At 39.1% G+C, this 27353-nt stretch overlaps 1 protein-coding gene across 7 annotated transcripts in view; it reads right to left on the bottom strand.

Annotated features, from left to right (window-relative positions):
* TBC1D31 (TBC1 domain family member 31) overlaps positions 1-27353 on the bottom strand; it is a 96930-nt gene that overhangs the window by 25285 nt on the left and 44292 nt on the right. For all 7 annotated transcript variants that reach the window (XM_040494343.1, XM_040494337.1, XM_040494339.1 and 4 more), the window contains 10 exons: positions 23268-23427; positions 20101-20301; positions 15131-15307; positions 11789-11868; positions 11563-11709; positions 9251-9384; positions 3515-3648; positions 2995-3174; positions 1525-1757; positions 685-837 (listed from right to left, as the gene is read on the bottom strand). In XM_040494343.1, coding sequence (XP_040350277.1) covers positions 685-837; positions 1525-1757; positions 2995-3174; positions 3515-3648; positions 9251-9384; positions 11563-11709; positions 11789-11868; positions 15131-15307; positions 20101-20301; positions 23268-23427 — 1599 coding nt within the window. The remainder of the gene's footprint in view (positions 1-684; positions 838-1524; positions 1758-2994; positions 3175-3514; positions 3649-9250; positions 9385-11562; positions 11710-11788; positions 11869-15130; positions 15308-20100; positions 20302-23267; positions 23428-27353) is intronic.

Below are 27353 nucleotides of genomic sequence, written 5' to 3'. Positions count from 1 at the left end.
AAAAACGCTCCAGTGTTACCAAAGATTATGTATGCTTATTCTTTCAGAATTTTAGGAACAGGTTACTGCTCAGTTCAGTCATTCTTTTTAACCCACACGTGAAATCGGTTTCATGAAGTCCCAATCAAAAGTAAAAATAAGTAAACACTTACAGAAGTGAGTTTCCCCACAATTTGGCATAGTCTTAATGCTCATCCCATAATCTTAAACATTTTGTTTTATGAATATACTTTTGAATAAGCATTTAATACATCTTCCTCTGGCCTCCAACGCATGAAATGCATAATGAGATAATCCTTTTATGTTCCAATTTTCAAGTCACACAGATATGTTTAAAACATAATTTTCAAAATTATACTCCCCTAAAGGTGATTTATCCAGCGCTGTATTACAAAGCATTTCTGCCTACAGTACAATGATGTTTCTAATAATGTCCTCCAAGGAACATTAGATCTTGTATTACTTCTGAATAATCAGTGCAAAGTTATAGTCAATGTAGTTTTAGAATTACATTTCACTATATGCCAATTTTTTGCAATGTGGTATATGCAGATATCTTTTTACTAACTTAAATATTTGCTTACTGGGCATGCCATGGCTGGGTAATGTTGTATATAGAAAAAAGAAAGTAAAAATCATCCAACTGACTCACATGTCCAGAGTTTTTCAAAATGATCAACACACCTCTGTCTCTGCTGTACCATCTTCTCCTCCTCCTGTAAGAGCATTTCTCTCCTTGTCTCCTCAGCTTTACGAAGTAGTTCTTGTTTTTGGTACCAAGCTTCATCTTCAACTCTTTGCTGGTCGACTTCAGCTTGCATATCTTCAACCATCTGCCTTAAATAGATAATATTATTATTATATCAAGATGCAAACAAGACCCCAATATGCATGTGTGGTTATGAAAGGGTAAATTACTATTTCCCTTTGAGACCTTGAATTACTGCCTTTCACTTTTACAAATAAAATTTTACCTCATTAAAGTAGTAGAAAACATGGAAAAGGAGGCACCTGGGTGGCTCGACTGGCTGATTGTCTGACTCTTGATTTTGGCTCAGGTCATGATCTCACAGTTTATGAGTTCGAGCCTCACATCAGGCTCCACGCTGACAGAGCAGAGCCTGCTTGGGATTCTCTCTTCCTCTCTCCCTGCCCTTCCCCTACTCTCTCTTGCATGCATACACGCTACGCTCTCTCTCTCTCAAAATAAATAAACTTAAAAAAAAAAAAAAAAGCATTGAAAAGGATGCCCTACACAAGTCTCACAAAAAAATGCAAACAAAGAAAACTGAGTAACTTAAAATCCAAGAACAACTAAAACACAAAATGTATACCAAATCAAAATGTCATTATTTTACTTCTATATGCAAGAATTAAATATCTTTAAAGATATTTCTAGCCTTCAAACTCTGATTTTACACAAATACTTAATAATTTACCTGTGTTTCTTACAAAAAATTTTCTTGTCTGTATTTTTAACAGATTTTGCTTCTATCACACAAAGAACAACTGTTCTATGATTACCTCTCCCTTAAGAAGTCCAACTCATCATTCCTTATTCGTTCTCGCTCCTGTGTCTGATAGTCCACGATAAACTTTGGATACTGGTTAAATACTGGATATTGCCCTTTCGTCAACGCCACAAAAGCATCAAGCTTGCCATTCGGATGAATATCGGTAGGAGTGGTATCCATGAGATGATAAACTTCTCTAATCACAACACTTATATCCAGGTTATTCCGATGATGAAAAAAATACTGTAAGAAAATTTTGTGTTTAAGTTAAGATTTACCTAACAAAGCCATTATGAGGTAGAATTAAAACAAGAGTTTAAAAAGTAAATGTGAATTTATCTTTAGGAGGATTTCCTCCTTCCTCCCTTCCTACTGCCTTTCTTTCTTTTTTGGCAAATTCGCTGAAGCTTTTCTTAACCTAAGTTTTTTTTTTTTTTTTTTTTTTTCAACGTTTATTTATTTTTGGGACAGAGAGAGACAGAGCATGAACGGGGGAGGAGCAGAGAGAGAGGGAGACACAGAATCGGAAACAGGCTCCAGGCTCTGAGCCATCAGCCCAGAGCCCGACGTGGGGCTCGAACTCACGGACCGCGAGATCGTGACCTGGCTGAAGTCGGACGCTTAACCGACCGCGCCACCCAGGCGCCCCTTAACCTAAGTTTTAAAATGAAGATCCAATTTCATATTTTCAAAGTCAAATAAAATTTCAAAGCCAAACATTTGAAATAATACTTTGAAAATCTGAACTCAAACCAAAGGCTTCCTTTGTATCAGAAGAAGAATGCTTCACCCAACAATGGAATAAACTTTTCTGCTTGCATTCTTTTCCCTTCAAAATCCAAAACAAATAAAACTGAAAATAAATTAGCTTGATTCATTAAACATATCTGAACTGTTTCCACATTAACTTGTTCTGCTGGCAGGTCCGAACTCTAACATACATATATGGATGTATCCTGCGAACATTAAGTAAAAATAAAGTTTGACGGGAACCATAAAATAAGTAACAAACAAACCCAATTCATCCCGTCTACCGAAAAAACCTCTCCCTTTAAAAACTTCCTCTAATGCTGTCAAGTAACTTTCCGGCCAAGTTTCAGAATCCTCCTAGTTACCACTTTGTATGTGTGTGTAATAAGCATGCAGATTGTCACGGACCAGATGGATCGCTGATAAAACCACGCACAGAATTAACAACGACCCAACTGTTAAACATCCTTTCCGTAGACAACAAGCACTAAATTCCAGTGTTACCAAGTTTGTTTTCTAAAGGGATGATTTTAAGACAGTTAGTCTGCTGTAACTGTCTGTTGAATTATCTACCAACGACGTCAGGGTAAGGATGTGATCTAACTTGCTTTCCACTGTTTACCACGTTCCACGGGCGCCGGATGTGCAACAGGTACTCAATAAGCGAATGGAGTTTTCAACTGAAATACGTGAAAGTTGAGAACTGCTACTTGAGAACAAGGATATTTACCTCAAAATCATCTCTGAGACTGCAGCTGAGCAGAGGAGCCCTGGAACACGTGTTGTAGGCCACGACAGTCATCAGGAGGAATGAAGGATGGTTGGAAAAGACATTATCAAATAATTTTAGCCACTCCTCTCTTGTTAGTACTTCTGAAAAAACGGTTTCAAGAAGAGGCCATGCATACAGCTACAATCAGTAAGGAAAAATTGATCAGTCTTCTACAGAAAAGCCGTAAGTCATTCACTGCTAATACTCTCTTATATTTGATGTAGCTATTAAAATCGTTATATCAAAAACAATTATGAAAAGAACTACCTCACTATGGACCCTTCTTTATAGATTTTTAGGAGAGCAGTTTAATGGAGAAAAAGAATGGAATACTTTTTATTCCATTCTTTACTCCAAAATATAAAAGGTGACCGGTTTTTTATTATATACTTTCAAGAAAATGCTGCTATATTTATACCAGAACCAATGTGAGCTTCCAAAATAAGTCATGTTATTCTAAAAACCTTTTACTTCTTACCTGGGAAGTTATATCATGATCTATGAAATGCTGCAGTAGTTCTTTGTCGTGAAATGCCAGAACATTTTCTATCATACTGAGAATATTGATAGGAGGATTAGGAAAATATTCAAACCAGTGTTGACACCAATTGACTATGAAGAAAAAAATGGGAAATTTATCTTTACCATTCTGTATTATCAAAGGACTTTGTAATTCTTAAATGTATCCACTCTTTATGTCCTTAATATGCCCATTAATAAAGAAAACATGATAACTCTTTAAATTCTAGAATAATCGATTTTAAAGTTCCATCATGTTAACTTAGTATTTTAGGTCTATAGAACTGGCCAATTTCTCCAAATGAGAGCGGTCAATGACAAAGTGTCCATTAAAACAAACAAAACTTCCCAAAGTATTCCTGATCCTCACCACAGGGCACTCTGCTTCCTGCTTCTCCTGGTTAACAAAATGACCCTTTGAAAAAAGGTTCCTTTTTAAGTCTTCATTAAATGTGATGAATGTTAAGTGCCAATCTCCTGAAATCTACTCAAGTTCATACCTAATCAAAATTAGAAAAGTTCACGGGAAATGTTAAAAATTACATTCTTATGCATCAGTAGCAATACATTAAAAAAATGGGCATGTATCAAATCCCTATTCTTGAAATGTTATATGAGAATAAACACGTCTCCATTACTAGGACAAGAATGACTGTTCCACAGCCATGGTAACAAGTAACCACCAGAATTGTTTTCATTTTTGTATTTTAATTAAAAAAATTTTTTTTTAATGTTTATTTATTTTTGAGAGAGAGAGAGAGACAGAGACAGAGACAGAGAGAGAGAGTCAGGGAGCAGCAGAGAGAGAGAGGGAGACACACAAACTGAAGTAGGTTCCAGTCTCTGGGCTGTCAGCACAGTGCTTGACACAGGGCTCGAACCCACAAACTGTGAGATCATGACCTGAGCTGAAGTCGGAGGCTTAACCGACTGAGCCACCCAGGCGCACCACAGCCCCCAGCATTGTTTTTAAATCTATGTCATCAATGACAACCTATTCAGTTGACCTATCTTTGAAAACCAAACAGTGACAGCGGTATCCTCTGAAAGTCAGCCAGTGGAAAGCATTCTGCTAAAGATGCTTCTAAAGCTGACTTTAGGGGCACCTGGGTGGCTCAGTCGGTTGAGCGGCCGACTTCGGCTCAGGTTATGATCTCATGGTCCGTGAGTTCAAGCCCTGCGTCGGGCTCTGTGCTGACAGCTCAGAGCCTGGAGCCTACTTCTGATTCTGTGTCTCCCTCTCTCTGACCCTCCCCTGTTCATGCTCTGTCTCTCCGTCTCTCAAAAAAAAAAAAAAACCAAAACAAAACAAAAACTAACATAAAGCTGACTTTAACTCACTGAGTAACCACTGCAACCCCCAAAACATTCTCCTCAAAAACCCTGGTAAGATCAGTACGTTTCACTCAATGAACTGTATCTAACCACCACAGTGCTCCTTAATTATTAAATTCAGATTTTTTTACTTTAAACATTGAGTTGTGATTTCATCCTATGATGATAAGATCTTCTTTCTCATATTAGCAAAAGAAGGCTTCGATCAGCAGAATTTTGGATACATAGGGTTTATAAAGGGCTCACTAATGCCAGAAGTCAATTATTTAGTCAATTATTTATTAGAAAGTAAATTTGAGTTAATAATTAAGGCATTAATAAACTCTTGCAAAGACTAAACTTTAAAAGACATTATTTCAACTTCTTTAACTGCTGCTTTTAAGTTAACTTTAAAAGAAAAATCCAGTTCAGGGGCGCCTGGGTGGCTCAGTAGGTTAAGCGTCCAACTCTGGATTTTGGCTCAGGTCACGATCCCATGATTTGTGGGCTCAAACCCCGTGCTGTTAGTGTAGAGCCTGCTTGGGGTTCTTTCTCCCTCTCTCCTCCTCCCCTGCTCATGAGCTCTCTCTCTCCCTCATAAATAAATTAAAAAAAAAAAAAAGAAAAAAATGCAGTTCAGCAACATGTACTAAGTACCTATCATGTCTCAGACACTGCTAGTGCTAGGAATTTTAACACACACACACACATACACACACACACACACACACACACGGCCCTGATTCCTGTATCTAAATCTTCATCAACAGAACAGTGTTCTCATTTAGGCATGAGGGAAACCCCGCTTTACACGGAAACTGTTTGCCTTCTCTTCTTTCATTCTGCTCGGTGTCACCACAACAGAGTGTGCGTAGAGGACCCGGTGACAGAACGGGGAGCAGGATAAAGAGAAATACCTGTGTGGAGATCCCTGACCAAACCACAACAACTTCCTCTTGGTCATAAAAGACCATAAAGAATGCCTACAGAAGACTCATAAACATTCCAAATTCTACATCAAAGTGACCGTGTTCCATCAAACTTTCCCCTAGGTCCCAAGTAGACTGTGAACCTAAAAAGGCAGAACAGCGGCATATTGCAAGCAGCGCTAACATTTAGTTGGAGCTCAGTAAATGTTTACTTGCGATAAAGTTAGTTTGAGACACTTGATGAAAACTCACAGCTACTCATGCTGATCATGATGGATCTTCTAGATTTAGATTTCAGGTTTAGAAGAGAAAATCAATTTCCCTAGCACACAATCATACTCCAGGGATGTAACAAGATTTTACTGGAAATATAAATTAGTTTTGCATGCTTACCTAGATATAATAAGCCTTTCTTATGGTAAAACATAATGTGCCACTTTAACCATATTTAAGTGCACGATTCAGTGCCATCAATTATATTCACAGTGCTGTGTAACCATCACTATTTGCAAAATCCTTTTCCAAAAAGAAACGGTACCCATTCAGCACTAACTTCCTATTTCCACCTCCCACAGCCCCTGGTAAGCTCTAATCTACTTTCTACGTCTATAAATTTTCCTATTTGAGATATTTCATATAAATTTGTCCTTTTATGCCTAGCTTATTTCACTAAGCATAATGCTTTCAAGGTTCATCCATGTTGTACCATGTATCAGAATTTCATTCCTTTAGATTATGGAATAATATTCCATTGACTATATATATATATATATATATAGAGAGAGAGAGAGAGAGAGAGAGAGAGAGAGTTTATCCATTCACCTGTTAACAACAATGATGTTAACATAATGAAGATGGTGATGGTGACACTCAGGCTGTTTCTATCTTTTGGCTGTTTGGAATAATGCTGCCATGAACATTCACATACAAGTATCTGCTCGGGGCTCTGTTTCCAGTTCGTTTGGGTATATCCCTAAGAGTGCAATTGTTGGGTTATATGGTAATTTTATGTTTAACTTTCTGAAGAACTGCCAATTTTCCACAGTGAACGTACATTTTACATTTCCAGCAGTGTATGAAGGTTCCAATTTTTCTCCATTCTCGCCAACACTTGTGCTTTTTTCTGTTTTTTAATTATAGCCATCCTAGTAGGTACAAAGTGGTATCCTGGCGTGTGGTTTTATGACTAATGATCCAGAGGATCCTTTCATGTACTCGTTAGCCATTTGTGTATCTTCTAAGGAGAAATGTTTAATCAAGTCCTTTGCCCATATAAAAATTGGATTGTCTTTTTGTTGTTGAGTTGCTTCTTTTCCTTTTAAAACTCTAAGTGTTATTGCCAGAGTAAACTAGGAAAACCCTTCTGAGGAATCAGTTGGAATACTCATATTTTATGACCTAATAATACCAACTGTAGGAATCTGACCAAGAGAAAATACTGTAAATATTTATATGTGAAGATCATTATAACACTGCTTCTTTAACTAGGTAAAAATTAAAAATAACGTAAATGTTCAACAACAGATCAGACTAGTACACTCACATTAGAGAATATTATAATCATGTGGGAAAAAAAGAATATTACAGTCACTAAAATATTTATAAAGTTTATAAAAAGAAATACACATATTAAATAAAAATAGTATAATTATAAAAATATAAAAATTAAAAACCTGCTTTTAAGTATGGAAAAATTATCAGAAAAACTAAAAGTCTAGCAGTTGGCACTAAACTATGATATACCTGTATAATGAAATATTACATTATGCAGGGAATAAACTATGTTTTTCAAGAATATTTAATGATTTGGGGGAAATGCTCTTACAAGAAATTCATCAAGGGGCGCCTGGGTGGCTCGTCATTTGAGCTCCAGCTCTTGATTTCAGCTCAGGTCATGATCTCATGGTTTGTGAGATTGAGCCCTGCGTTTGGCTGTGCTGACAGGGTAGAGCCTGCTTGGGATTCTCTTTCTCTCTCTCTCTCTCTTTCTCTCTGCCTCTTCCCTGCTTGTACTCTGTCTCTCTCAAAAATAAATTAAAAACTTAAAAAAATTCATCAGTGTATGGGGGTGCCTGCCTGGGTGGCTCAGTCAGTTAAGCGTCCGGCTTTGGCCCAGGTCATGATCTTGTGGTCTGTGAGTTCGAGCCCTGCGTCGGGCTCTGTGCTGACAGCTCAGAGCCTGGAGCCTGCTTTGGATTCTGTGTCTCCCTCTCTCTCTCTCTGCCCTCCCTCTCCTGCTCATGCTCTGTCTCTCAAAAATAAATAAAACATTAAAAAGAAATTCATCAATGTATTATCAAAGATTATACATGGGGAGGAGGAACACTGGTGAATTTTCTTTTGTATATTTTCCTGTATTTTCTCCAATGATCAGGAAAAAGTTATCAAATCAAATGCAATGTAATTAAATGAACAAAAAAACATAAAGTATACTAAAATATTCACAATATATATGCTTGAATCTTTTTATTTCTACTCTTCAGAATTTTACTGTTATAGTTAAGTGCTTATCTCCTTTGTACAAGAAAACCTTTTTAAATAATTTAAAATACAAATGAAACTGGTGATTTTTGTTAAACCAATGTAAATTGGATCTGGTTTATCAACTGTTTAGCTGACCCAATTATATTAAGATGAAGAAAGGATTCAGTTTTCAGTGTAGACGAGCTGGTAACACAATGGTTGGGAGCACAGGCTAGAGTCTGACTGCCTGGGTTCACATCCCTGTTCTGCTACTAACCTACCCTGGGGAACTTAAGCTATCTGTGCCTCAGTTTCCTCAACTATAAGAAGGATATAATAACACCTACCTCATAGGACTGTTGCAAGATTTAAAGAAGTTAATAAAGGCAAAATAGTAAGAATGCTACCTGTTAAAGAGAAAGTTCTCAATAAATGCGCACTACGAATGAGAATGAGGATAGCAGCCAGAACTTGCCACGTTAGGCACTGTGTGCTAAATGCTTTACGTTCTCACTAAAATCCTATGAATAATAACTGACTTTCAGTAAGTGAAGTACCTGCTTCCTTCTGACCACCAAAATCTGGCCTATAACATTATCTTCTAAAATGCAACTATCCTGAGTCCCCTCAGTGGCTCAAACAGTTGGGCATCTGACTCTTGATTTTGGCTCAGGTCATGAACCCAGGGTCATAAGATTGAGGCCCGCGTCAGGCTCCACACTGACTGTGGAGCCTGCTTGGGATTCTCTCTCTTTCCTTCTGTCCCCCTGCTCCTCCCTGCCAATAAAAGTAAAATGTAACTCTCCAAATTCTCTTGTAAATTAAAAAAAAAAAAAAAAGGTTTATGTATAAATGTCCAAACCGTCCATTTTGTGCTCTAAGTCTGTTTGCTTCCCACTAGAATTGTTGAATGTTGCAAAGTTGCAAAGACATCAGAAAAACACAGGAATCCACTCTTGGTTTCATTATTAACATACTTATTTACTTACTTATGAGAGTAGCAACAACTTCAAAACAGATGAGTTGGTTGTTCTGGAATAATTTTACAAATGGAAATGCCAAGAGTGGAAGATACGGTGTGTCGCTAAAGATGGCAGACCAGTGAGCTAATGCGGAGAGCGTTCTGTGGATCAGACAAGGAAATACAGGCCAGGAAACAGTTTGCTACTAAAATTCATCTATGGAATATATTAACATGATAAAAAATTGGATACAGGGGCGCCTGGGTGGCTCGGTCGGTTAAGCGGCCGACTTCGGCTCAGGTCATGATCTTGCGGTCCGTGAGTTCGAGCCCCGCGTCGGGCTCTGTGCTGACGGCTCAGAGCCTGGAGCCTGTTTCAGATTCTGTGTCTCCCTCTCTCTGACCCTCCCCCGTTCATGCTCTGTCTCTCTCTGTCTCAAAAATAAAATAAATTAAAAAAAAAAATTTAAAAAAAAATTGGATACAGAAGGGATATTTGGTGAAAATTCTCCCTCCTACTTTTATCATCTAGTTTACCTCCCCAGAACCACTGTTAAAAGTATAGTGATTTTACTTTACAAAAAATATAGTGATTTTACTTTACTTTACAAAAAAATATTGTGATTTTAAAAATCACAAACGTAAATGTTGTTTTGCACCTTGCATTTTTTGCTTAAATAGTATCTTGGAAATAGTTCATTATCAGTATATGTGGAGCTTTGATACACAAGACAGTTCTGTATAAATATACCCTAATTTCTTTAACGTGGCCTTACTGGGCATTTGTTTCTAATCCTTTATAACCAATGCCATGCTTACTGTTGTATTTACATCATTCTTAATGTGGGAATATAGATTTGGATAAATTCCTAGAAATGGAATTGCTGAGTCAAAGGACATGTGCATTACTTTCAATAGCCAGTGCCAAATTATTCTCTGCAAAAATAGTGTCTGTTCACATTCTCATTAGCAGAGTTAAGGGGATGCCCATTCTCTCACTCTAGCCAACATGTTTTATTATCAACCTACTTTTTATACCTTTAGTCTAGATGCAAAATGGTATTTCAATATGGTTGTATATATATATATATATATATATACACACACACATACATACATACATATATACATACATACATATATATACACACATATACACATTTTTTCCAATGTAATTTTACTTTTGTTAAAAAAATTTTTTTTGTAATGTTTATTTATTATTGAGAGACAGAGAGAGACAGAGCATGAGCATGGGAGGGGCACAGAAAGGAGGAGGAATCTGAAGCAGGCTCCAGGCTCTGAGCTGTTAGGCTTGAACTCACAAACCACGAGATCATGACCTGAGCCAAACTTAGATGTTTAACCGACTGAGCCACCCAGGCACCCCTCCAATGTAATTTTGATTAGCATTTATTATAAGGGAGGTATAGCATCTTTACATGTTTAAGAACCATATCCCCAGCTATGAACTATACATTCAATCCTTTTTGGTTTTTATTGGTTGGTCCTTTCCATGTTCATTTACACGAATACATCGTATAGAAATTAGCCTTTCATTTATCTGATGTTTTGTATATATACGTACTTTCTCGGCTTCATATATGTCTCTGGGGAATTTTTTTACGTGTAGAGATTTCTGTTCATATCAAGCTCTTCTAGATATGTCATGCTCAAAAAAGGCCTGCCTTACTCTAGGACTGCAATTCTCCCATATTTACTTCTGATACTTTCAAGGTTTGTCTGTCTTTTTTTTTTTTTTTTTTAACCTTTCGCTTTGAAATAGTTTCAGGTTTACGAAAAGTTGCAAAAACAGTAGAGCGTTCCTGTATATCTCACTCAAATTCTTCTCACGTTAACATCTTGCATAAACACAGTAGTTATCAACACTTGGGATTTAACATCGGTACTATGCTAGTAACTAAATCAGACTCATTCAGATTTTATCATTGTTCCCATTTTCCTGTGTGCTGGGTTTTCACCTCGCCAGTCTAGGATATAACACTGCATTCATTCGCTAAGTCACCATAGGTTCTTCCAGTGCGGGAGCTCCCCAGTCTCTTATTTTTTGGACACTGACATTGTTGAGGAATACCAGTTATTTTATAGATTGGCCCCCAACGTTTTCTCATGATTTGGACGGACGTTATAAATGTTTGGCAAGAATATCAAGAAAGTTATGGGCAACATACTGATGTGTGTTACTACTGGTGACTTTAAATTTGACTACTTGGCTAAGGTGGTACCTGCTGAGTTTCTCTACTATAAAATTACTATCTTCCCATTCGTAATTAATAAATATCTCGAGGAAGATTCCATATTGCTGCAATATACTGGGCATACCTCTGTAATACTCTGAGTAGTTTCCTACTTTTGATGGGGTATTTCTTCTGAAGGTTGAGAAATGCCACGTGAACACCTTTATCCACCAGGCTACTAAATGCAGTATGATTTTCAGGCAGTTGTAGCAGAGAGCGCCATATGAACATTCTGAAATAAAAATAGAATTTTAACCAAGAGAAGTTTGGGGGGGTGCAACTGATTTAACATAAAAGAATATAAATTTTACCTGTATTTCGTTGGATATTCACCATAGCCTTTTAATAAGATTTGTAAACGCTTTTTGTTTAATCCATCTGACACCTCATTCTTAAAGAAAAAAAATAATGTCGATAAATGACGTAATCACAAAACTGAAAAGGTAACACAGCCCACAGTGGCTTCCCAACTTCAGAACACAACACACAGTAAAAAAATTTTTTTTTTTACACCTGAGACTTTCTATTCTCTCTCTCTCCAGTGTGCATACCGTGTGCAGATAAAGTTCCTGACATACTACCCTAGGTCCAATTCTGACAAACTTTTCTGTAAATGGTCAGTCGATTTCTTCCCTCTCCCTCTTTTTTTCCATCTTCTTGCTTTTTTTTTTTTCTAATGGAAATCTGAAGGTCTTTTTTAAAGTTTATTTATTTTGAAACAGTGTGAGCAGGGGAGGGGCAGAGAGAGAGAGAGAGAGAGAGAGAGAGAGAGAGAGAATCCCAAGGAGGCTCCACACTGTCAGCATAAAGTCTGACACAGGGCTCGATCCCACGAACCATGAAATTATGACCTGAGCTGAAATCAAGAGTCAGACACTCAACTGACTGAGCCATCCAGGTGCCCCTCCCCGCCTTACTTTTAAGTCAATTTTTATCTTGATGGAAAAATACTTCATAAATTTTTGGATTATAAAGGCAGTTTCACAGATTACTTCATTTGATACTAACAACTCAATGAAACGGATGGGATGCTGTTTTCTTTGAGAAAATGGGAAGGTCAGCGCTCAGTGCCACGAACCTGTGAGTTCAGGTCACTAACTTGCTGAATAAGTCTCAGCTAAAGACTCAAAGCCAGGTTTTCTGACTTAGTTCAATGCCAGTGTGAGAGGGGTGAAGGGAAAACCCAAGATGATAGCAAATGAAGATCCCCATTTGAGAGCCATGCACCAGACACTATGGGCAACTGGGTGAGACTGGGGCAGTGTGATCTATGAAACAGATACATTCATTTTTGTCATCTGCAGGACACCTGCTGCCACTGCAACCTCTTTTTAAACAAAGATAAAATGCCCGGGTGAGTTTGGCCTGAGTTTGATCTGTTCTCATCTGGACCATCTATGGGTAAAGATCCCACTTCCCCTTGCAGGTCCTGACACTGATCGTTGAAGAGATGCATCTCACCGTGCACAAGGGCTCTCCTTCGCCCTACTCTTAGCGCTGGCTGAGGGTTGCTCAGAAGCAGACTGCTCCCTGATGTATTTCTGTGGGATTTCCAAATTTCACTAATACTAGAGCTCTGCCAGATGCCCTGACTGTGATGTCTCTTTTATTTCCCAGAAGTCAACTGGGATCATGGCCCCAGGTTTCCCAGAAAAGGCTCCTGTAAATTCTCAGGAAAGCTGTAGTCAGACCACGTCTCAGAGCTCACACTCAGCTTACTCTCTCATTAGAGCATCAACTAATAGGAACGACATTGTCCCATCTTTACCCAGCTAGATTTGTGCCTGCTACTTAGCATTTTAAAACTAAACCCTGGGGCACCTGGGTGGTTCAGTCGGTTAAGTGTCCAACTGTGGCTCAGGTCACGATCTCACAGTTCGCAGGTTTGAGCTCTGCATCGGGCTCAGTGCTGACAGCTCAGAGCCTGGAGCCTGCTTCGGATTCTGTGTCTCCCTCTCTCTGCCCCTTCCCTGCTCATGCTCTGTCTCTCTCTCTCTCTCAAAAATAAATCAACATTAAAAAAAATTTTTTAAGTAAAAAAATAATAAATAAACCCTAAACAATATTTTGTTTAGGGTTACAGGTAGAGATGATAAAACTATAAAGATAATCAAGGACATAATTAGCACAAAAGCGAGGACAATAGTTACATCTCTGGGACAGGGAGAGAGATGCGGGTGGGGATAAGCACACAGGAGCTTCAAAGCCATGGGTAACATGCTCTTAATGAGGATCTGGGTATGCCCAGAAAAGTGTTAACATGTCAGGTCTGAGAATGCTACCCTTAGAAAGGCATACTTACAAGGTTTGGCCTTGTCTAGTGCCTAGAAACCTGGATTTTGAGAAAGTTCCCACTATCCCCAGAACCAGTAAGAGCGGCTCACTGTGCCTGAATTGTTTGTATGCTATGATGTATGCTGAATACCTAATTTCCATGTAGACTCTGGGATTTTGACATGTACTAAACAGAGAATGCCTACATAGCCAGCCTCCACTAAAAGCTCCAGGCACTGGCTCTCTAATGAATTTCCCTGTAGACAACACGTTTTATTTTTTACACGAGTTTCACAATTTTCAAATGCTCAGAGAAAAAAAGGGGTTATTAAAATTAATGTGAAAAATGTCAAGTGCTGGTGAGACCATGGAGCACTGGAGTTCTCAAATACTAGAGCTCTTGGTGGGAATACGCATGGTTTCAATCAACTTCTTGGGAAAACTGACAACTTACTACAGATGAATGAGTGCATTGCTAATAAGCCAGTAATTCCATTGCTAGGTTTATATCCGGCATAAATGTGTCCTATGTCACAGACAGAGATGTAGTAGAATGTACTAGAATAGTGGCAGCCCTATTTCTAATAGCACAAAAAATTAGAAAACTACCCAAATGCTTACTGACTACAGAATGGATAAAATATGGTTTATTCACATGATGGAATTTTGTACAGCTACAAGTGAATGATTTACAACTACACGGATTTCTCAAACATAAATCGAACTTAATGTTGAATGAAGGAAGCCAGACGCAAAAGAGTACAAACTGAATGACCTGATTTATGTAAGTACAAAAAAGGCAGAACTGACCTATGGTGTTACAAGTCAGAAGAGTAGTGATCCTTGGGGTAAGGGGGGCAAAGGTCTGGAGGGGAGAAGAAGGGGGTCTTCTGGGGGTGCTGGTAATAGTCTATTTAAAAAAAAATGTTTTTTAAATGTTTATTTACTTTTGAGAGAGAGAGAGAGAGAGAGAGAGAGAGAGAGAGAGAGAGACAGAGCACGAGCAGGAGAGGGGCAGAGAGAGAGGGAGACACAGAATCCGAAGCAGGCTCCAGGCTCTGAGCTGCCAGCACAGAGCGCGACGCGGGGCTTCAACTTGTGAACCACAAGATCATGACCGGAACTGAAGTCGGATGCTTAGCTGACTGAGCCACCCAGGCGCCCCTGTATTGTTTGACTTTTTTAAAAACCATAAACATGTACTAACTGTATACTTAAAAGTTTAGAAAGCACATTATAATTTCAGTTATTCAGTTCTTCTCTTCATATCTTTCTTAAAAACTTCTAAGAGAGGGAAGAGTGATGATGGCCTAAGTATCATAAATCTTGTCCCCAGCAGAGTCATGACAAACAAAAACATAATTATAACATATTCTTACCTCTTTATTTTCAAAATTACCAGTCAGGTCTTGTTTTAATATTCTGGCTTGTATTTTGTTTTCCCTTGATTTTGCTGGCCGCTGAACTCTTCCTGATGTGACTTTCATCTTAAGGCCACCAGAATTCAGTTTACTCTTAGGCAAATCTTCAATCACTTTCACTAAGGGAGGAGGTGGCTAAAAGGGGGAAAAAATAAAATCCAGTGGCTATCCTTGGAAAACAGACCTGTTCACATAGGATTTCCAAGACATGTTTTGAACAGTTTCATAATGTGCCTTAACATACATCCTTATTCTTCAAGCAAAAGTGTAAATAAAATATTCAAGAAATGCTTCCTGGTTGTCAAATCCAGTTTCTGCGAAATTCCTTAGAAGAACACAATAAAGATACACAATTAATAGCAACAATAAATAAAATTTAATTATCCCTTGAAAACTGGCCTTAAATCATAGTATATCAGTCCGTTCTTTGCATGATAAAGTTAGTAGTTTGGTGATAACTTGTAGCAGAGAAGCCACAGTTACACACAGGGCCCTCTAGAATGCTGAGAGAAGCACCCTAATATTCTTCGGGCTCAAGTGAACTTTCTCTGAAGGAGCTGTCAAATGACTTCCCTCTGGAAGCCTGGGACACCTGCCTCTCTGTCCTTGGTTACATTTTTTAATCTGCAGAGAGATGGCTGTTAGTCCCCTACCGCATCCACAGCTTGCGAGGCAGTTCAGACAGCACAACTTAAATTCTAAACCCTCATTTTTATGGGAAAATAAACCCCAATAACTTCAATTTACTTAAAGGAAAATGATTCACTGAAACAGTTTCTCTATGAATAATACCTGTTTATAATCAAAAGATCTTCCCTGAGTTCAAAGGAAATGAGGAGATACGATAACTCAGCTTCCTAAGATCATTTAAATGTTTGAGGTGAGGGCGCCTGGGCGGCTCTGTCAGATAAGCATCTGACTCTTGGTTTTGCCTCAGGTCATGGTCTCATGGGTTCATGAGTTCAAGCCCCACGTTGGGCTCTATGCTGATGGTGCAGAGCCTGCTTGGGATTCTCGCTCTATGCTGATGGTGCAGAGCCTGCTTGGGATTCTCTCTCTATGCCTCTCTGCCCCTCCCCCACTCAGCTTGCGCGCACGCGCTCTCTCTCTCTCTCTCTCCCAAAATAAATAAATAAGCTTAAAAAAAACAAATAAATGCTTGAAGACAAGGTGGATTTGTGATTTTAAAAATGTTTTTCTGGAAGCCAAAGTGCCAATTCCTTTCATATGAGAACAGAGAACAAGAACACAGGGAATACCCCACATGTTCAAATGAACACATTAGATTTCAGAAAAACACAATTTATACACATTACCTTGCGTTTAAACTGTCATGAAGGCCAGAACAGTGTTCTTCCAAGATCATGTATAATGAAAATGAATCATGAATCCTCAAGAAAGCTCTTTGAAGAGGAAACCAAACTTTTAAAAATATTTACTTACTTACCTGAGAGAGAGAGAGAGTGTGCACAAGCAGGGGAGAGGGGGAGAAAGAGGGAATCCTAAGTAGGTTCCACTCTCAGCATGGAGTCCAATGCAGGGCTCAATCCCATGACCCTGGAATCATGACCTGAGCTGAAATCAAGAGTCGGACGCTAAACTGACTGAGCTACCCAGGTGCCCTGAGGAAATCAAACTTTTTGACCTCCTCCCCTCTCATCTCTGAAAGAAAAAAACAGAATAAAGCAAACATCTTGACCCTTTTTTATAACATAGACAACTAAAAGACCACTTTGAGGTTTCAAAGATTTTTCTCATTTTATCTTCATACGTTTAGGACTTCTGCTTTTGAAACCTGCAGCCTACTGTAAGTGTCCAAAAAATTTTTCCCTATTGTCAGCTGCAGTATGATGAATACATAACACTGTAAAATGTGTCAAGTAGGTAATGAAATAATGTACATGTATGTATAGATACAGCATTTTTGTCCTAAAATTATTATAAGAAACTTTTAAAGTTGTCACTGTATCTATAAGGCTTTTTAAATAGTATTTTTCTAGGATACCTTGTTATTTATTCACATCTATAAAGAATACAAGGATAATACAAAATGCAACAACAGCTCTGCTAAAAAAAAAAAAAGTAAAATGGCCACCTATTCTATGACTTAATTTTTCAATTTTTTCTCTATGAAATATAATTAAAAATAGTCTGGGGGCACCTGGGTGGCTCAGCTGGTTAAACATTGAACTCTTGACCTATCAGCACAGAGCCTGCTTGGGATTCTTTCTCTCTCCCTCTCTCTCTGCCCCTTCCCTGCTTAGGTGCTCTCTCTCTCAAAATAAATAAATAAACTTAAAAACAAAACTGTCTGACTTCTGGGGTGCCTGGGTGGCTCAGTCAGTTAAACATCTGACTCTTGATTTTGGCTCATGATCTCACAGTCATGAGATAAAACCCCATGTTGGGCTTTGCACTGGGCTTGAAGCCTGCTTAGGATTCTTTCTCCCTCTCTCTCTGCATCTCTCCCTTGCTTGTGCTCTCTCAAAAAAAGAAAAAAAATTTGAAAAGGTCTCACTTCTGAATATTGCCCATCTTTAATATCCTTGAACGATCTTCTCTCTAACCTCAACCCGTTCTTTCAAATCTTTATTAACATTGTTATTCTAGTGCCACATTTTCTCCTTTTGAACTCCATGTGCTTCCACGAAATACAGTCTCCTGAAGGTTAGCGCCTGAGATGTGACCTGAATTGCCATACCATAGTAGTGTTCAAACTTCAACACATTAAGTAGGAATTAGTGTACTTATTAGAATAATACTGGAAATTCTCCAGTGCCCAATAAACAGGACTTGAAGGAATGGGACGTGGGTGGGGTTTATAGAGACCACAGACCGGAGCGTTTGTGTAAGCCTAGAATAGCCATAAAGACACTAGTGGTGTTGGTAATGTGTCCAAAAAGAAAAAAAAAAAAAAAAAAAAGATTTCCTACTTCTATTATAGGTTAGTTTTCTGGTCAATATGATCTTAATTGAATGCTTAACAAATACCAGAGAGGAAGTCAATGACTTATTCTGATTTTTCTCAGATCTTTCCCTGCTTCCATTAGTAACATTTCCCTAGCTTTTGTAAAGTTCAGCTAAGCTGAAAACTCTAAGAGCAAATAATATGTTATTAAAATGTTTAAAGTTTACAAGAACAGTAGAGTATAACTCCATATGGTTGAAGAAAATGTATGCGTGTCATGTGCATGCACACACATGTACACACACACACACACACACACACACACACACACACACGTACACACACACAGAGTAGATCCTCACTATTCATGGTAGTTCTGTTCTATAAAGAAGCTGCAAATACCACGTTAGTGAATACTGAATCATTGCTCCTAGGAGAAATAGTTAGGTCCCTGTGAGCCAGAGATCACAATATGTCAACCAATCAACATATGTTTAGTGTGTGTTTCTGTTTAGAAACACTTTTTTTTTTTTAAACGTTTATTTATTTTTGAGACAGAGAGAGACAGAGCATGAATGGGGGAGGGTCAGAGAGAGGGAGACACAGAATCTGAAACAGGCTCTAGGCTCTGAGCTGTCAGCACAGAGCCCAACGCGGGGCTCGAACTCACGAAGTGTGAGATCGTGACCTGAGCCGAAGTCGGCCGCTTAACCGACTGAGCCACCCAGGCGCCCCTAGAAACACTTTTTAAAAAATATTTATTTTTAGGAGAGCGCAAGCAGGGGAGGGACACAGAGAGGGGGACAGAGGATCCTAAGCGGGCTCCACGCTGACAAGTTGACAGTAGTGAGCCTGACATGGGGCTTGAACTCATGAACTGCGAGATCATGACCTGAGCCAGAGTCAGATGCTCAACCAACTGAGCCACCCAGGTGCCCATTTAAAAACACTTATTTCTTCTATATTGTTGATTCACTAATATTGAACTCATGCCAACAGCACTATAACTTGTACCTGAATTAGGTTTATCACAAACTTCTTATGCTTAGGAATGTTAGACAGCACTTGAGCATTATGTCTGGGGGCCATTTAAAAGAGCAAAATCAACAACAAAAAGCACAAAACTAAAGAATGCAACACTAACTAGACCACGGAAAGGACACTTGTCACGGGAGCTGAAGTAAGAAGGCCACGCGCTGCCCTGTCTGGCCTCAGCTGGGAGCCTGCATGACGGGCAGCCCATGGTTTGCACTGCTGTGCACATACGAATCCCTGTGAATAGGCACCAAGTACGGATTCGAGTTCCAAGTATATTTTTAGCAGTGGCGAGTTCACATTTAAAGAATCCATGAATAATGAGGATTATAAATCCAGGATAATCTGGATTTAAAAAATTAAAAAAAAAAAAAAAAAGATACAGATAAGCAAACAGTTGAGAATCAGTCTCTTTTCTCAGATGATTCTGAAGTGTGTATTTTCCCAGTCTTTTTTTCTGTTTGTAAACGTATAGAGTCAATCCTCATTATTCATGTATGTATACATATGTATGTATATATGTATGTATGTATGTATGTATGTATGTGTGTGTGTGTGTATACACACACACACACACACACACACACACACACACACACACATACCCAGAAGTATGAATAAGCAATCCAGGATAATCTGAATTTATTTTTTTTATTTTTATTTTTTTAATTTTTTTTTTCAACGTTTATTTATTTTTGGGACAGAGAGAGGCAGAGCATGAACGGGGGAGGGGCAGAGATAGAGGGAGACACAGAATCGGAAACAGGCTCCAGGCTCTGAGCCATCAGCCCAGAGCCCGACGCGGGGCTCGAACTCCCAGACCGCGAGATCGTGACCTGGCTGAAGTCGGACGCTTAACCGACTGCGCCACCCAGGCGCCCCTGGGATAATCTGAATTTAGAAAACTGGAGCATAAAGATTTTATTTTTGATGATACAACATTTAAATCTTAAACAAACTTGATGTTCTTTACTTGAAAACATACCTTATTTATTTCTTGTGTTAGAGCTTGAACTGAATATATGTTCAGACTTCCATTTTCCATAATGGATGCAATGTACCGTCCATGTGGGCTAATTACTGATGAGCTAATTCCTTCATCAAGGCTCCCAATTTCAAAGAGAAGTTTGCAAGTCTGTATATTAACAAATCTCATGATACCATCTTGACTTAGCACTCCAAGAACCTAAGAGTAGAGAGAAATAATATATGAGTTCCAAAAACATACTTATTTTAACCTCCCTCCCTCCCTCCCTCCCTGCCTCCCTGCCTTCCTTCCTAAGAGAGAAAGAGAGAATGCCCAAGCAGGGTAGAGAAGCAGAGGGAGAAAGAGAATCTTAAGTAGGCTGCACGCTCAGTGCAGAGCTAGACATGGCGCTCCATCCCCTGACCTGGGATCATGACCTGAGCCAAAATCAAGAGTCAGATGCTCAAATGACTGAGTCATGCAGGCCCCCCCAAAACACATTTAAAAGTCAAATGTCTCTTGGGGCACCTGGGTGGCTCAGTCGGTTAAGCATCCAACTCTTGATTTTGGCTCAGGTCATGATCTCGTGGTTGTGGGATCGAGCCCCGAATCAGGCTCTGTTCTGACGGCGTGGAGCCTGCTTGGGATTCTCTCTCTCCCTCTCTTTGCCCCTACCCCACTCACTCTCTCTCGGTCTCTCTCTCATAATAAATAAAAAACATTTAAAAAAGTCAAATGTCTCAGATGTTAACTAGACTTATTATAGAGATCATTTCACAATCGAAATGATCGAATATCGCAATTTCGCAATCAAAATATCGAATCATCATGAAGCTAATCTTTTATGCCAATTATACATCAATTTTTAAAAAAGTCAACTCTCTGAAAGTCAAACTATACACACATGTATGTATTTATACACGGGTTTGGTTGTTTTTGTTTTGAGGGGAGGACAGTCAGAGAGATTATATTCACAAAGGGCCATCATATATTTCAAAATTCCTAACTATGGCTCATGTAGATTTGCCCTATTCAGGTCCAGGTAAGCCTGGCTCTGACCAAAACCAGTAAGGTGCCCGTGCTGGGAGACTATGGCAAATGATCAGCCAGGCCTTCACCTAGACCCCCACACTGGTTGTCAGAGGCAAGGAGGGGAGGGCTTGCTCTCGCTCACCACACCCACAGCTTGATGAGAACTGGCATCTGTCCCTCATGCACCCAGCTCTGGGCAGTGGTAACAAACATTTGGGGGAAGAAAGAAAGTCTGTGGGCTGCACAGACAGTAGAAAGGTAAGAAGGAAACTAGTCTTTTAAGGGGAAAAATTTAGTCTGAAGTCACACAATTTGAAAAATTAAAAGCATGTACTAAAAAAGCATAAGCAAATACACAATAAACTCCTCTACTGCCTGATCTATGCACAGGCTCTTTTCCCAGTGCCGCTGGCTGGTAAGCAGTGCCACCATGTGACTGCATGAAATGCTCATGTCACTTGTTATATGGAAGACAACAGTCTGGCAGTAGCTGGAGATGGTTTGAAGGTGACAATCTCTTCTGTTGGGTCAGGTTGTGGGAAACCCCCTCATTCACAGCTGATGCAACCTCTCTGGGGGGCAATTTGGCAAGATCTCTCAAAGTTACAGATGTACCTGATTCTGAGAACCACTGCTTCAGCTCTGGGATTTTATCCTACAGACAGGATGTATGAAATGGTACATGCAAAAAGTTATTCAGTTATTCTATTTATTTACTCACTCACTAACTCAGGCAATCTTTATACCCAATGTGGGGCCTGAACTCATGACCCTGAGGCCAACAGTAGCATGCTCTTCCAACTGAGCCAGCCCCAGGCAACCCTGGTGCAGCGTTATTTGTAATAAAGAAGGACTAAAAACAAGTTAGGTGCCCAATAACAAGGGACTGGTTAAAAACCTATAAAATACTATGCAGCTGTTAAAAAAAAAAAAAAAAGAAGCTCTGTACTGACATAGAATAAACAATCTTCGAGGGCAGCGAAGTGAAGAAAACAAAAACAAAAAAACAAAAAAAAGTGAAGAAAAGCAACGTGCAAAGCTGCATTTTTTATATGGCAGAGGGGCAGTTCATGAGATTGAGCCCTGCGTCCTCTGTGTGGACAGTGCAGAGCCCGTTTGGTTTCTGTCTCTTTCTCTCCCTGCTTGTGCTCGCTTGCTCTCTCTCAAAATAAATAAACTTTAGGACAAAAAAGTGGCAGAAACAGTGGACTATTATAACAGTAGCAGTTATGGAGAATAACTGGACAAATGGAAAAGAAGAGATTTCACTTTACTGTCTTTTTTTTTATGTTTTCCACCTTGGGAATGCATTATCTATTCAAAAACTTAAGTTGGAGGCAGCCACCTGGCTCAGTCAGTAGAGCATGCAACTCTGAATCGCAGGGTCATGAGTTATATATAACTTGTTAAAGTACAAGACTCAAAATAGTCAATTTAAAATAAGAACGTTAAGGTTTAACTACTCAACCATTAAAAAGAAAAATGGTGTGGGGGCATCTGGCTGGTTCAGGCAGTAGAGCATGTGATACTTGATCTCAGGGTCATGAGTTCAAGCCCCATGTTGGGCATGGAGCCTACTTAAAAAAAAAAAAAGAAAAAGATAAAATAAAATACATAAGCAAAGAAAAAAAAATTTTAAATGGTGTGCAGAGGGGGAAGTACTTTGCAAATTAAGGCAAGATACAAAGAAAACACGTTTCATAAAACTAAGGCAACCAGTTATGGTAGGTGGAACACAGTACAACAAGGAGAAAAATTTTAATCTTAGCTCCCCCTTTTTAATCCTTACAATTAATAGGAATGTTGACAAGTCCCTTAATGTTTTTAAGCTTTAATGTCAGTCTATGTAACGGAGAGAGTACCTTCCATGCCTGTGTGCAAATAGAAAATAATATGTTAAAACACCCTGTAAGTCATAAAGTATGACATAAATTTAAAGTATATAGATTTTAGAAATAGGTTAAATTGTCAGTAATACACAAAACCTAATATTTTAAAACTTTTTCAATTTTAGACTCTTCGCAATATCAGCAATTTCAAGTCTTTGTAACAACGAGGGTACAAGTTAACTAGGAGAGCTATTAATATAGTTCAGAAATTGATATGCTCTTTCTCAGAAAGTATAATGTCCTACATTAATTTATATTACTAACCTGATTAGAACCAGCATCAAAACTATCAGGAAGAAATTCTAGATGGCGAATGGCTCGAACTTTAGTAGGCATTTGAATAATTCTAAATAGCTGTTTAGCTTCCAAGCACCACAAGTGAAGGTGATTTGATTTACCCCCAGCAGCCAGGATTCGACCATCTCTGTATAACAAAAGGTGAGAAATTAGGACTACGTGAATAGTTTTTAAATTTTTTTTAATATTTATTTTTGAGAGAGAGAGAGAGAGAGAGAGAGAGAGAGAGAGAGTAAGCAGGAGAGGGGCACAGAGAGAGAGAGAGAGACATAATATCTGAAGTAGGCTCCAGGCTCTGAGCTGTCAGCACAGAGCCCAACCTGGGGCTGGAACTCATGAACCGTGAGATCATGACCTGAGCCAAAATCACACGCCTAACCGACTGAGGCACCCAGGCACCCCTAATGTGAATTGCTTATGGTAGCAATGTCCAGTATGATCCAACATGATAGAAATATTCTGTATCTACACTGCTCAATATGGTCACTACTGGCCACATGTGAATGAGAACTTGAAATGTAGCTAATGCTTCTGAAGAAATAAATTCTTAATTTTATTTACTTATTTCTTAAAGTTTATTTATTTTGAGAGGGAGACTGAGAGAGCACAAGCAGGGGAGGGGCAGAAAGAGAGGGAAAGAGAGACTCCCAAGCAGGCTCTGGGCTGTCAGTGCAGGGCCAGGTGTAGGGCTTGATCTCACAAACCGTGAGATCATGACCTAAGCCGAGATGAAGAGTCAGAGGTTTAACTGATTGAGCCACCCAGGTACCCCATATTTAATTTTTATGACGTAGTTCATGCACCCAGTAGCTACCACATAGGAAAGCTCAGGTTTATAGCATATATTTTTTTACCTATTGTATTAAGACACCAGCTTAACATATGTTTGTTCGATGACTTGATTGAGAATTTCTGAGTAACATTTATCTTTTATAGCATAATCTCAAAGTTAACACCCTCCAACTTCCTATATTTCACACATGACTATACTGAACTGGTACAACACTGCTACACGAAAACTCAAGAAGCCCAAAGTTTTTTTCCTGCTCAAAGAAAGCTACTTTTAGAAAGGTACAAAAAGAATAAGCTGTATTAACTTGCAAGGCTGTTGCCCATTCATTCACCAAGGACTTGTAGTGTCTAATACAAGCCAGGTATCATTTCAGGCAACAGGGACACAATGGTGAACAAGGCAGGGAAGATTCCTGCTCTTGGGGATTTTCAGTCTAGAGGAAGGCAAACAAATAAATGAACTTGATCTCAGCTGATAAGTTCTATAAAGAACTATACAATGAGATGGGAGTTATAGAGCTGGGAAAGGAGAAAGGTCTACTCCCTAAAAAATGAATGAGCCAGGGGCACCTGGGTGGCTCAGCTGGTTAAACGTCTGACTTCGACTCAGATCATGAGATCAAGGTTCATGAGTTTGAGCCCTGCATTGGGCTCTCTGCTGTGAGCACAGAGCCCACTTCGGATCCTCTGTCCTGCTCTCTCTCTGCCCCTCTCCTGCTTATGCTCTCTCAAAAATAAACATTAAAAAAACATTTTAAAAAATGTGAATGAGCCAGTCACGGGATGATTTGGAGGAAGAATTCCATGCTGGTCGGTATTCCAGACTGCAGTGCACAGTGTGAGAAAGGAATAAGGTTGTACCTAAGGAAGAGTAAGAAGCCTCACTCAAGTGTGGTCCTAACCATGTTAGGGGAAGGAAATAGGCCAAAGGAGAGGGAGACGAAGGCCAGATAACAGAGGTCTCAGGAATATTATGGGAAGTTTGGATTTTATTCTAAATATCAGGGAAAGCCTTTCAAGGGAGTTCAACAGGGAAATGACATGATTTGACTTATTTGACTAATGGTTTAAAAAGACCACTCTATCTGCTATGTAGAGACAGACTTTAGGAAATGAAATTGAAAACATTGAGACCAAATAAGGAGACTATTACAGGAACCTGAAAGAGACTAGGATAGTTGGAGGTAGGTGATACTGTGGCAATGCACAAAAGATCAGACCAATTCAAGATATAATTTGGTGGAATTGATGGGATTTACTCATGACTTAGAAGTGGGTAAGAGCAAATGAAGAAATAATATGTATTTTCTAGCACTTTCCACTGAAAAGGCCTAGAGACATTGACCAAATCAGTCACAAGGAGTGTCCCCTAGCATCCAGACTGGGTCTTGAAATATCATTACCCACACAAATGAAACCAGGTTTGGGGCACCTGGGTGGCTCTGTGGGTTAGGGGTTGGACTCGATTTCAGCCCAGGTCATCATCTCATGGTTTGTGGGATCGAGCCCCAGATGGGGCTCTGCACTCACAGCCCAGAGCCTGCTTTGGATTCTCTCTCCCGGGGGGGGGGTTCCCTCCCCCCCCCCCCCCCCCCCCCCCCCACTCCCCTGCTCATGCTCTCTCTCAAAATAAATAAATAAACTTAAGAAAAAACAAAAAACAAACCCAGGCTCTTTAGAAAAATGGCTGATACCAGGTTTGGGACAGAAAATATACAAGATAAGCCTGGAACATTTTGTTAGATTAGAAACAATGGGAGCTTTCAAAACAAACAACTGGAGTTGTATCAAAAGGGTTCAAAGCCAACTTGAAGAGGATCCCAGTGGTCAACAATGAGAGAACTGCAGCATCACTAAGAATAATGTTAATGGATTAGATCACGTCGACTATTTAAATCCATTCATTCACAAAGATTAAGGGCAAAAGCCTTCACTGGCTACCCTGGGAAGATGCCAATGAACAATTCATTATTTTTCATAACAATTTTTTTTAAAAGAAGGGAAATTAAGCATTTATCCTGCATTTCATTAAAACCTATAAAGTAACCAGAGAGTTAATGAGAGGAAGTTTTTTCTTTAGAAAGATTCTGGTTAATAAGGGAAGAAGGAATGACAGAATGAGCATAGCACCATTTTGCTAACCTCAAATGCAATACTGGATCTAGGTCATGACCATCGATGGCCACTAATATCACAAGAGAAACGTTCCTCCTGATGAAAGTACACAAACCACCTATCATGCTTCTTGCCCCCAAATCAAGCCTGAATCAGACCAAGCCTCCAATTTACAAAAAATAAAGGTGTAAGCAGTTTATAGGAAATACAGATGAGAGAGGGTCACATTAAAACACCACCACAGGGATGCAAAAAGCAAATCTGGAAATACAGAGAATGCTATAGGACAAATGACCAGTTCCTTAAATAAGCTGCAAAGAAAAAATTTAAAAAGGGATATATTAACCAAGACACTGTGTGAACCTTGATTCCTGATTTGAACAAAGATTAGATACGTGAGACTATTAAGAAATTATTCATTTTTAAAAGTGTGGTAATAGGTTAACTAACAGAAATTTAAATAAAAACTTGGGGGAGAAAAGTGGTAATAGTACTACGGTTATGTTCGAAAAGGACTCTTTCCTTTAGAGATACACACTGGAATACTTACGGATAAAATGATATACATGGGCTTTGCTTTAAGGCAACGAGGTAGGTAGCAGGAGGCAGTAATAGGTGGAGTTACAGATAAAATAGAGGTGGCTATTAGTTGATTATTACAACTAATAAGAATACTCTAGTTAGGGGGGCACCTGGGTGGCTCAGTCGGTTAAGCGTCTGACTTTGGCTCAGGTCATGATCTCACAGTCTGTGAGTTCAAGCCCCGCGTCGGACTCTGTGCTGACAGCTCAGAGCCTGGAGCCTGCTTCGGATTCTGTGTTTCCCTCCCTCTCTGTCCCTTCCCCACTCGTGCTCTGTCTCTCTCTCTCTCTCAAAAATAAATAAACATTAAAAAAAATTTTTTTTAAATAAAAAATATAAAAAGAATACTCTAATTAGGGCTTCATGTATTTTTATATTTTTCTGTAGATTTGAAATTTGCCACAATACAGTAAAAAGTTTTACAGATCATATGACCGTAAGATAATGAAAACGGGAATGAAAATTTGTAAAATTTTACTGGAAGCTAGATTTCTTAAAAATTCTCAGTGTTGTGGGGGAGGAGGAGCTAAGTCAAAGGAGCGTGTGATTCTTTATTTCAGGGTC

This window comes from Herpailurus yagouaroundi, unplaced genomic scaffold (genome assembly GCF_014898765.1).
Source record: "Herpailurus yagouaroundi ecotype Mexico unplaced genomic scaffold, PumYag 186, whole genome shotgun sequence".
Lineage (NCBI taxonomy): Eukaryota > Metazoa > Chordata > Mammalia > Carnivora > Felidae > Herpailurus > Herpailurus yagouaroundi.
This window is presented reverse-complemented; position numbering and strand designations above follow the sequence as displayed.